The sequence below is a fragment of the Sinohyriopsis cumingii genome, chromosome 5, assembly GCF_028554795.1.
Source record: "Sinohyriopsis cumingii isolate HCF-2022 chromosome 5, ASM2855479v2, whole genome shotgun sequence".
Taxonomy (NCBI): Eukaryota; Metazoa; Mollusca; class Bivalvia; order Unionida; family Unionidae; genus Sinohyriopsis; species Sinohyriopsis cumingii.
Window position 1 is genome coordinate 84882638 of NC_142965.1, and position 13292 is coordinate 84895929.

At 33.1% G+C, this 13292-nt stretch overlaps 1 protein-coding gene across 4 annotated transcripts in view; it reads right to left on the bottom strand.

The window, feature by feature from the left end:
* The window catches only part of LOC149799652 (RNA helicase Mov10l1-like), a 73556-nt gene that overhangs the window by 29542 nt on the left and 30722 nt on the right, over positions 1-13292 (bottom strand). For all 4 annotated transcript variants that reach the window (XM_089958999.1, XM_089958998.1, XM_089958997.1 and 1 more), the window contains 4 exons: positions 10281-10339; positions 3967-4185; positions 3158-3267; positions 2074-2151 (listed from right to left, as the gene is read on the bottom strand). In XM_089958999.1, coding sequence (XP_089815125.1) covers positions 2074-2151; positions 3158-3267; positions 3967-4185; positions 10281-10339 — 466 coding nt within the window. The remainder of the gene's footprint in view (positions 1-2073; positions 2152-3157; positions 3268-3966; positions 4186-10280; positions 10340-13292) is intronic.

The following is a 13292-nucleotide window of genomic DNA, read 5'->3' on the forward strand; positions in this document are numbered from 1 at the left end:
AATACCAATCTTGAACCTGCTGATGTGCCAAGTGCATTGAAAGTGCTGATGTGCCAAGAGTCTTGATGTATCACAATAATATAATCCAGAATGTCTCTGAATGAATTCACAATAATCCCAAAATATATTTTAGTCCAAAATGTCAGTAAGAACTTTGTAAGTCCAGTTAATAATTTGAAAAAATTATTCCTCGGAAATTATAACTGAACACAACTAAAAGTGATTCCATTTGACAGATGTTTATAAAATTAATGAATAATTTCTTATGTAAACAAAACATATATAAAAACTAATACACAATAAGATGACCAGAATGTGGGTAATTTTAAATGGAAATTTCCGTCAAATTCATAAAAAAAGGTCAGGTCTGTTTACCTACATTTTAGCAAACAAACTGATAGAAATCAGGTAGTCCAAAGAATTTCCAAGGAGAAATCCAATGTTCTGAACTCAAATCCAAGTAAACATGTTGTTTACAAATAATCATTATCTTAAAATATAATCTACAATCATGGACAAAAGCTATGTGAAATGTTGCTTACAAATGACCCGTACAATCTATAATCATGGAGAAATGTTAAACACACAATAGAGATATACATAACAGAATCTACTTTTTATCCTCCATGTATGTTACTTTGGAAATAAATGCAGTGTTTATGCTTAAGATTTTATCTTACACAGTCTATCAATGATATGCTTAAGATTTTATCTTACACAGTCTATCAATGATATGCTCAAGATCTTATCTTACACAGTCTATCAATGATATGCTTAAGATTTTATCTTACACAGTCTATCAATGATATGCTTAAGATTTTATCTTACACAGTCTATCAATGATATGCTCAAGATCTTATCTTACAGTCTATCAATGATATGCTCAAGATCTTATCTTACACAGTCTATTAATGATATGCTCAAGATTTTATCTTACACAGTCTATCAATGATATGCTAAGGATCTTATCTTACACAGTCTATCAATGATATGCTCAAGATTTTATCTTACACAGTCTATCAATGATATGCTAAGGATTTTATCTTACACAGTCTATCAATGATATGCTCAAGATTTTATCTTACACAGTCTATCAATGATATGCTTAAGATTTTATCTTACACAGTCTATCAATGATATGCTTAAGATTTTATCTTACACAGTCTATCAATGATATGCTTAAGATTTTATCTTACACAGTCTATCAATGATATGCTAAGGATTTTATCTTACACAGTCTATCAATGATATGCTTAAGATCTTATCTTACACAGTCTATCAATGATATGCTCAAGATTTTATCTTACACAGTCTATCAATGATCATAACTATGTACTCTCAAATCTGTGACATACGTCAATCAAAATCAGCAAGACATTTCTGTCAATTAGTGAAACTGAGCATCTTTTTTTCTTTGGATGATGAGCTTCATGCATTCCCTTTAAAATCCACAGTAATCATCTTTTATTTTTATTTTCTTGGGTCTTTTTTAGGTGCCCTACTGGTGCCATTGAAGGAACTTCCTGTTTATCTTTTTCTCAATCCACATATCAGTCTGACCAAAGCCATCATTCAGCAAGCATTTCTAACTTTATCCATGATACTATATTTCTATGTGAAACAAAAACATTAATATTTAAAAACTGCATGTAACCAAACCTACTAACGGCCAATTCTGTTTGGATAAAACAACAACTGCAATGGAAAAATATAAATGTTGAATCCGTAATAAAGATCAAAATCTGGACAGTTTTATCTAACCAGCGATTTATTTGTTTATTAAAATAATCAATTTATTCAGTTACTTCTAGAATCCCAATGGCCCATTGATAGAAATGACAACAATAAGAGTAACAGATAAAAAAACATTGAAAGGTATATTTACATCTACAACATACATGTTATGCATGCATAAATAAAGCGAATAATAATCTGTGTGTTGGTTCATTCAGGAATCAATACAACATTTCTTTTAAAGAGTTTTAAAAAAATGAGTAATGTTGTCAGTCATAATTTTTAAGTTCTATTTTTTTATTTGTCACATATTGAACAGGACACATAAACCAACTTTACCTCATTGGATCTTTGAACTGCATTAAGCCTGACCAGATCAGATTTCTTTAGCAAACCACTCTGCAGAAGTCGTTCAGTCTGTAACAAAACATTATGAATTTTTCAGATGGAAATACTGTCTTACTTGCAAATAATGTCATCACCTGACCTTGTTCACTATGATTTTGACTGACCAAAAGAGGTCAAGCAGGACTCAAAATTTCAAGTGAATGACTTTTCCCTCTTATGTTAATAGGCCAAAGTAATTAGGAAATGGTAAAAGTGACTCAGGGGTCAAACATTATAATGGCAAAATAAGTTCATCAACAATTGGTATTTTCCTGACTTTGCAAGTCAAATAGCATTACAATACACAAAATACTCCTGGCTCTGCAAGTCAATGAGTATTACAATATACAAAATACTCCTGGCTCTGCAAGTCAAATAGTATTACAATATACAAAATACTCCTGGCTCTGCAAGTCAAATAGTATTACAATATACAAAATACTCCTGGCTCTGCAAGTCAAATAGTATAACAAAATATAAAATATTGCTGACTCTGCAGGTAAAATAGTATTACAATACACAAAATACTCCTGGCTCTGCAAGTCAAATAGTATTACAATATACAAAATACTCCTGGCTCTGCAAGTCAAATAGTATAACAAAATATAAAATATTGCTGACTCTGCAGGTAAAATAGTATTACAATACACAAAATACTCCTGGCTCTGCAAGTCAAATAGTATTACAATATACAAAATACTCCTGGCTCTGCAAGTCAAATAGTATTACAATATACAAAATACTCCTGGCTCTGCAAGTCAAATAGTATAAGAAAATATAAAATATTGCTGACTCTGCAGGTAAAATAGCATTACAATACACAAAATACTCATTACGGTTTATAAAAATATCAAGAACTTTCCATCTTAACTCTACAAAACTGCTGAATGAATCTGTTAAAAGCATTAAACAGAGACCTTAAAGACTGGTAACTTTTCCTGAAAACAGGTGAATAATATTCACTGATGGCAAATCACCTTATGAGTTGTTCCTATCAACCTTATTGTTTCATACTGCATTACAAACTATACCTTACCAGGAGATCAGCAGCACTGTTTGAAGGTGTACAAGCAATTATACGACTTGATGGTATCAAAGTGAATATCTGAAGTATAGATTCCACCACAGTCATTGTCTTGCCTGTTCCTAGAAAAATGCAAAATTAAACCTATGAACAATAAATTTCACAATCAACACAGGCTATTCCACTATTCAATCTGTGTATAACCAAAATCAACACAGCCTATTCCACTATTCAATCTGTGTATAACCAAAATCAATACGGCTTATTCCACTATTCAATCTAAATGCAACCAAAATCAATATGGTCTATTCCATTACTCAATCTGTAGCCTTATGAACTTTAATATAATGGACTCTGATTAATGAGAATAGACCATATTATGTGCCCTATATTTTGTGACTAAGGTTCTCACTGAAGCAAAATGGATAAATTACAAGAAACTTGCATTCCCTGGTAAAGGACTATTGAGAAAATCAAAGTTTAAAAAGAATAACAAAGAAAATAGAACTGAGAAAATAAATGTAAAATATATGATATAATGATTTTAATTTTCTTCAAAGATGTCATTTATTTTCTTTCAATAAATGAAGAATCTACTTTAGAAATGTAAAATTTAAGTGGGAAAACTGCCCCATCCATTTGAAGAAAAACAAAGAATTTTTTAAAATTTATTTAGGAGTGGTTTAATGAATATAGGTAGGACTTGAAACTATAATTCCCAATTTAGATTGATTTTTGAGTGTAATTATTTTTTTAAGGAATAAACATGAATCCTATAATTGTGCATCCTAGAATAGACCTTGTAAATATCCATGCTTTACCTGGTGGTCCAAATAAAATGTATGGTAGTGGCCTGCCTTGACCCTGAATAATCCGTCTGACTGCTGCTTTCTGTCGATCATTTAATCTTTCATTGAAAAACTTGTGACCTAAGTTGGATTTGTTTAGACTGGATTCATTGCAATGGTTTCTGTATGTCTGTCTGTCTGCATGTTGGCAATCCCGAGGTAGCTTTGGTATAAGACTGGTTGGAAATAATACTGCAATGTGTAAGAAACAAGTTGAATATACACATCTACAAACAACAGTTCTGATGACCTATACAATTTTGGCTGTAACAATAATATTTGCAACATTCTGAACAATGATTCATCCTTACTTCCTTTCAAATGCATACTGCTTATGTGGAATCTAAACTCTTATGCCCCCCCCCCCCATGTTGTTAAAAAAAACCCAAGGTTAAAAACTGAAACTGCAAGAATATCTTTGACTTCACTTAAATGATCTTTATTGTTTAAATTGATAATAGTCATGAAGGAATTCCCATAATATAGCATTTTAGAAGCATTGTTTTATTAAAGCTGGTGATAGGTCTCCATAGAATAATTGAGACATACTAAATCCCAAAAAGCTAGCTACCAAAGTACATGATACATATTAAAAGTCCAAAAGTGAGGTCACAGTGACTTCATTGCATACATAGTTTGCAACATGCATTTTACATTCAGGTCATGGAATCATGTAGATTAGTTGGATCTTTTTTCAAAAATTTGATAGCTTGAAATTCACATGTATGCATTTTTCTAAATCTTGTTTTGCCTAATTGGCATAATACTACGATGCCATCTGCCATCTGATTTCCATGCCATGGCATTGGGCCATTATGTCATGGCAATGGGCCATTATGTCCTGGCATTAGGCCATTATGTCATGGCATGGGGCTATTATGTCATGGCATTGGGCCACTGCTCAAGTAACAGAATGGGAGAACTGTGGATATATACTCTTAGACAAGATAATACAAAAATGACTGAAAACATCTACCCAATGCATGCTGTGGACAATTTACACACATGAAAGGACATGACTAAAATGCAGGGCTGCATCTAGGATTTGATAAATGTGGGTACTTGCCCCCACTGAATCTGATAAATGCATATCATGTCTTCTGTATATTATGGTATAACACTTAAAACTGAAATAAAAGTCTTATGGTTTCTAATAACATTCTGTCTACACACTAACCATTAAAAAATCAAACCATAGACTGCAAATAGTGTCACTCCTCTGGCCAATCTTAAAAAAGTGTCATCTACTTCCTGCATGTCACATGCTCAATTCTGATTGGTCACAAATCCATACTAAGAAAGATCAGACGAGCACATTTTTCCTTTCATGGATGACAAAAAAATAATTTTTAAGGAAAAGTCCAAAGCTCAAAATGAATTAGGAAAAGTATATGTATATATACAGTTTCTATAATAGTTAACTTTTTACTGGAACATATATACAACTGCATCCAGACAGACTGTAATTGTGACTGCATTATTCTGCAAATATGATCACTATTTCCTACATAGCCTCCTGTCCATCCTCATCGTCCCCTCTACCAACGCCTTGTTAAAGATGAAGTCTCTCAGAAGAGGTCTTGATACTTGAAATCATCAAGAGTCTGTTGAGAACCCTTTCTTCTAGACAGCTTCTTCCTGCAGTTTTGGTTTGATTTTGATTGCTGAATCCTCTCTCACTGTCAGCAGTTTGGTGTGGCATAATCATGGCCACTGATGCAAACTGAAGAAGATTTGGAAATGTGTCTGCATGATGTTGATGTAAAATCTGCCAGAGTCAACACATTTTGTCTCTAGGGTACATTTCTTTTACATGATAGTCTTAGCAAGAGACCACTCTGTCAAAACATGTTTTGGGTCACACAAAGGGGGGACTGATAACTTCTTCTGATTTCTTCTCCTGACCAAAATGATCACAGATAATTTTTATCTGGTCATAACAATACATTTCTTGTTCTTCAGAAGATAGGAATGTGAGGTCACGTAGACCAAGAACCTCAAATGCTGTTGCCACCTGTGTGCTGCTCTTTGGAAATCTTGCAGCCATCTCCGCCTGCAAATTTGTAACAAACTAGTGGCAAATGTTTGACATATCATCTGAAACTTTTTTTAAAGTGCTCCTATGTCACTTTAGTTCAACACCACTGTAAGTGATTTTAGTTTTATCTCCATCCTTAGATGATTTAAATTTTTCAGACATACAGGTCTGGTGATAGGATTTTCCCGTGTCTGCTTTCTGTAAGATAGAATTCAAAATATCAAGTGCCGGTGACACAGCTGCTATATCCAAGTCATATTTCTGTAAAAGAATATTTAGCTGTGCTAAGTGAGATATGATATCCATCATAATATTCGTGCATACCACATAATATTCATGCATACCACAAATCTGTAGTCTATGAGTTTATTCAACAAGTCTTGACACTCTTTTTTCTTGTTATTCTTTCTGAAATAATTTACAAACCCCCCCCAGCTGTGAAAAATTGCATCATAAAATGCCAGCCATCTTATTTCATGCACCTCTCTGACTTTCAGTTGAGGACTGTCTAGAACATTCTGGATTTCCTTCAATTCAGCTGTTCTGTTGGCAGATTTATTAAAAAAATTGTACAGGTCTTTAACTGTGCCTTTAATGGTTTCCTTGAGGTATGGAAGGTTTTTCGATGCATGATAGATACACAAATTCAATCTATGAGTCATACAATGAATGCTGATCAAGTGAGGGCTGTTCTCCTTGAACTGTGTTGCTACACCACTTTTGCGACCTGTCATCACTGATGCCCCATCACTGATAAAACCAACAACTTTTTCAAGAGGAATCTCCTTCTTTTCCAAGAAATGGACAACTTCTTTGAAAAGACTTTCAGCAGTGTGTGATTGGCCTTCCACTGACACATTACCAAGAAAATGAGTTGTAGAAACAAAACATGGTTGGTTCAATGATTCTGGCATAAATGACCAGCTTCTTGGTATTTGAAATGTCTGTACTCTCATCAATTAAGATGCTAATGAATGGACTACATCATACTTTCTGCACTAACTCAGATTCTATCACTGTTGCTATGCAATCCTGGAAAAAAATAAAGTTCAATAAAAGTATAAAAGTATTTTATTATCATTATTATTATTTTATTATTAAAGTATTTGAGAAATGTAAAACAAATATATTATTTAAAAAACCCAAAGTAAAATGACCAGAATCAGATGCAAATTGTGCATGAACCTTAACCTAAGACTATGAAGTGTCCAAGGATGTTGCCTTGTGATAACTCGGTTGTTTTAAGAAATCCCATCAAGGTGTTTAAATGCTAAAATAATATGGCACTACAGTCTCTCTCTCCATTAATTAAAGTCATTCAATTATAGTAATGAAGGAAGTGATTATGCCTATCTATATAAAATGATTTTAAAAACAAAAAATGTTGGTATTATATACATCATTGATGGGTCCCTACATATGCACAGTTGTGATATAAGCAGATCAGGGTCAATGTCATTTGCTGCAATGATCTTCAGAGCAAATAATAATAATAACTTATTTACTAAAGCATTATATAAGTTTCAAGCGGTGGGATTTGTCTGACTACTTTACTGTATCACGATGTCGACAGCAACACCTTACATGCTCATGAAATTATTCAAACAACAGCGACTGTATCATCATTTCAAACACACGAAAACTCGTTACAGTGATAGTGAAATGTGACCTGTCTAGACAGGAAAGAATTTCATGACAAAAGAAATAAGTACCAATAATCCAGATTGATTAAAGAAGAAAAACGTTATCCACCATTAAACATTGACAGGAAGTTATGAAAACTAGCTACTGAACGCAATTTCACTGGCCAATCATGATGCTAGGTGCTATTTTTAGTAACATAGGGATTTCTCAAGATATGCACTGATCGGAACCTAACTGATCATGTTTTGGTTGCTTGTTAGTATACACCATTTCTCCATCTAAATTTCAAGAGAAAAAATGTAAATATAATAAAAGAACTTACCTGAAATTCCTCTCAGAAGCCCTTGAGAAATATGTTGCGTTTCCTCCTACTCTCATGTTGCCAACACCAACACCCTCTTACATTACGTGTTTAGGCTCGAATAAACAGTAACACAAGAAAGAGTGAAAACAACAAGCTATGAAAAAATATAATAATTAATTTCCCTGGAAAATTCTGTAAAAATGAAAAAAATATATGAAGTTACGGTTTTAAGAATCAAATCCAAAAATAATCCAAGAATAATCCACGAATAATAATTTTGAAGTCCTAATAACAAAATGTTCTAATAATTTTAAGTTCGAGTCCCGATGAAGAATCCAACATGGAAAACGATGATGTATGCTGTAACCTGTAGCGCTGAAGTCTACAGTTCCTTGTAGAAACAAGAATTATCACTCTGGTTTTGGAAATCTGAATAAATTTTTATAAAAACTGTCCTTGTTCAACAATTTCACATGAGCACATGTATTTTCCAAGAAAAATAATCAATCCTTTTGAATCCAAGTAATTTGAAATAACTCCAATCCAAGTAATTTGAAATAACTCCAAACAGCACAACATACACCTTCCAGTATAAGAAAAAGCCCAGCTTCTACTAAGAATAGCTCTCCAAAACAAAGGTTATTTCGTCTTCTAAAATGCAAAAAGGGGATCACATGATCATGCTCCAGAATCCTGTAGAAATTAGGTATTTGTTAAAGATCATGTACACCTAGTGTGGCCCTGATGAAACCCAATCATTTTACTCAAAAAAATAAACTATAAAAATATTGTTCACATCTTAAACATGTAGTCCCATCATGACCTTGACAACAACCAATCATTTTAAAATAAAAACAGAACTTGTTTACTTGGTGGTTGCTACAAAACACCTGGTTGTTTACAAAACGAACAGTCAATGTCCAATTATTTTCTGGAAAAAGTATCATCTTTAGTGAATAAATTAACATTACAATAGCATGTAATGAAACATAATTTTTTTTTAAAAACTGACAAACAATTAAATTGAAATAAATATATATATATTAAATTAGATATAATTAAATCAAATATACATAACACAACCAGAAAGTCAACAAAATCCAACAGTGAGACATATTTTAGAAAGCAATATTCTCCTTTGCCAAGTAATAGGCAATTGACATAGCATGAATAATTGATTCAGATTTCTTGCTGATAGCTGCCATGCATGTAGTGTTAAGATTTTCACTTAGTTTCAAATCCTGAATCGCCTGTTTGTGAGCTGGTAATTCCACATGTCTGTAAAAAATTGATGTCCTGAAATTAGCATTTCCAAGTGTGAAAGAAACTTTTTGCCAATTTTTACACACCATCTACAAAGCATCTCATTTTTTTTATTCATTTCCAGCCATGGTCGATTTTGTTTCCAGTCTGAATTGAAAGAGTACTTTTTTTTCTTGGCATTAGATGGACCCTTAGTTTCATCGCCACCATCTTTAAGCACATCATCGCTAGCATTGTCCGATACGGGATTAGCCTGAGGAAGTGTTTGTTCGCTGTCATTGTGCCTATTGACAGAAACTTCTGCACCTTGACTCTTATTAGAAGTGTTACTGCTAAAATAATGAAAAAATGACAGTTTTAACTGATTTAGCCATTTAACACGTCCCGCCAAGCCAGCCTCTGTATCAAACATGCTCTTCTGACCTTTGTTATTAACAAATCAGAATTGAGCACATGACACAAAGAAATATGACATATTTACAACTATACAAGTACAACACATTCGCTGAAAGTGACAACCAGGAATTTTACAGCACAAAAATAATAATAAAATAATGCATTCTTAAAAAAAAGGCCCACAATTCTTATTTTTTGCACGATTTTGCCCACATAGGATTAAAAATCGGGGGGGGGGGGGAGGGGAGGAGGAGAATTGCACAATTGTGCATCCTAGATGCAACCCTGAAATGGAGGTGAGAAAATGGGATTAGTCCACAGATTGTTTTTCCAGCAGTTAGTTATATTTATGAAATATATTTAGTAATAATAATGTGCTCTTGTGTTCTGTTTGCTCAACATAATAATGAAAAGCACCTATAATCAATGAAATTATATATATATGTCTGAAGTTACAATGTTTGGCCTAAAGTAGGAGTGACCCACAGGGTTTAACCTCTTCTTTAGCATCATCCTGCCAACTCAGTTATACTGTAATCTCTATCCAACCATAACAATGACAATATCTACTGTATATACTTGCTTACAAGTCCAGTCCAATTGTAAACAACAGAAACCATCATCTGTCAACTTATTGCTTACCATTTTCACCCAACTGAATTGCAAAATCCACAGCCTGATGACATCTCCTCATTGGACCTCTGACAAAAGAATGAACAATAAAAAGGGCATTATTTAACAAATGCATCATACAATCAATCTACACCATTTAATTCATCGAAAATGAAAATGTCTGCTTATTATGAAAAAATCCAAGACCAAACTCTTTGTAACTTGTATGAAAATTACAGAACTTGGATAAGACAAATTTTCACCTAACACAAACACATTTGTAATCCCCATCTTCATAATTTACATACCTTTATTATAAATTAAATACAAGTGTTTTATTATGAAGATAAAATGCATACAACACTTTTCCTTAAGAAATGCATTGTGGCAGTAGAATGTGTTATTTATTGTGAAATGCACAGTGGCAGTAGAATGTGTTATTCTCTGTGAAATGCATAGTGGCAGTAGAATGCGTTATTCACTGTGAAATGCATAGTGGCAGTAGAATGCGTTATTCACTGTGAAATGCATAGTGGCAGTAGAATGCATTATTCACTGTGAAATGCATAGTGGCAGTAAAATGTGTTATTCATTGTGAAATGCATAGTGGCAGTAGAATGTGTTATTCATTGTGAAATGCATAGTGGCAGTAGAATGTGTTATTCATTGTGAAATGCACAGTGGCAGTAGAATGTGTTATTCATTGTGAAATGCATAGTGGCAGTAGAATGTGTTATTCATTGTGAAATGCATAGTGGCAGTAGAATGTGTTATTCATTGTGAAATGCATAGTGGCAGTAGAATGTGTTATTCATTGTGAAATGCACAGTGGCAGTAGAATGTGTTATTCACTGTGAAATGCATAGTGGCAGTAGAATGCGTTATTCACTGTGAAATGCATAGTGGCAGTAAAATGTGTTATTCACTGTGAAATGCATAGTGGCAGTAGAATGTGTTATTCATTGTGAAATGCATAGTGGCAGTAGAATGTGTTATTCATTGTGAAATGTATAATGGCAGTACAAATAGCCTGCATTAAATGTTAACTGACACATATTTATCATAATTAATTCATATTTGTTCAATGTACAATAGGATTATTGATTTATCATTATTCACCATTCAATTTCCTATTCATAAGACAGACTGAAGAGTATTCAAGTAACACAAAAGCACAGAATTTATGATGGCTTTAGCTTATTCTCATAAGTATACACAACTACCCAATTAAAAAAGTGATAACTACAAAAAATGAAAATAATGGATGTATGTATGTTGCTCTCTAAAAATCCCTCTATATACTGTTACCCCTATTATAACACAAGTATTACAATTATTAACTTGGTAAATTTTCCTTTATCACTGCTATTCATTTCACTTTAGCCTGATTCTCAGCTCATGAGAACCAAATGTAATATAATTCACATCTTTATATACTCCATTGTTTAGTTTCAATGTAATATCAAGATAGTCTTGTTGGGACATCCCTCAGCTTAAAGTTCCCTCATTATAAACAGCAATATAACGAGGGACTAATATACAAATAAAGTATGTCTGTATGTCACTCATGCTCTTCTCTCAATAAAAATTTGGTTACTGGCTATTCTTTCCCTTATTGCCAATTTCGTCTGATATGCATTTAGGATAAAACACAATAGATTTTGTGGATCAGTGTGGCGGACACAATATAATGCTACTACTGTCATGGTGGGGAATAATAATAATAATAATAATAATAATAATAATAATAATAATAATTTTCCAGAAAAGGATTATAAAAGTCCACATGGCTTCTAAAACTTAACCAAAGTACCGTGAATGTACATTATGTGCCTGCCCTGTACTTAGTAAGTCTCTATGAAAGCAATAGCAGGTTATGGTTGACTAGAGATTAATGACCAATACGTCTCAATGACCTGAATCTTTGGTCAAGGCATGTGGCATGAACTAATATTGTGCAGAAACCATTATTTTCTTATTAGAATTACCATTGCCATGATTTTTGATCCCCAAATCAATAGGTTTCTATATTGTTCTATGTGAAACCCATTCAAACAGCTCCATCAAGGAACTTACTCTAGGACAAGTTATTTTCCAGTACCCATTTTTCTCTAAGTCATCATGACCTTGACCTTTCAATAACTGTGACCTTGATCTCTCACCACCAAATCAGTACGCTTCGTTTTTACCCAAAGCTCAAGTCATTGACAAACTCTGATTAAGGTACATGGTTGAGAGTTGAATTGTTTTAAATGGAAACCATGTTTCGTTTTTCAGACATGTTAATTTTAGCTTCTGACTATTTATCCACCCACAATACCCAAGCGTCTTCCTTTTCCCCAGTACAAGTGACTACAAGTCATCTACAAAGTGAGTGTAGTCCAGGTCTGTTAAGTGGAACAAATGTACTGTATGGAAACCACTTTTCTTTCTTAAGGCACAGTGACCCATATATTTAACCTTTTGACCCCAAAATTTATAGACTTTTTCCATACCCAAAATGCAAGATATCCACAAAGTCTGCTCCAGGTCTGTAGTTCCAAACATATGTTATTGTATGGAAACTATTTTACTAAAGTTACTTTGGCCTAGATTATACAATTTTTGTCCCCAAAATGTACAGGCTTCTTCTTGACCCCAAATGCAAACCATAACAAAGATTGGAAAAAGCAGATAGTGGAAACTTGAGTTATCCTGTCGAAACAATCTAGGGAACAGACACATATATTTAAAAGAGATGTGGACAAAATGTTTGGAAATAAAGTTCTTTTTGAACTTCAAAATATTATTGTCTCAGAATCTTTTCTGCACTCAACATCAGTTTACATAAAATATTTTATTCACAAAATAAAATCACCCAAATTAAATCTCCAATTGGTGTCTAACTGTCTGTAAATTAATCAGACATAGTACATTTAATCGTTCCCAAACATTCATCAACTGTTAATGTCTCTACAGTAAAACAATGTTATTGCTGTTACTCTATTAAAATGGAAGGATACATTTCCTGAATACATGATACAAATTAGGGTCATATTTATC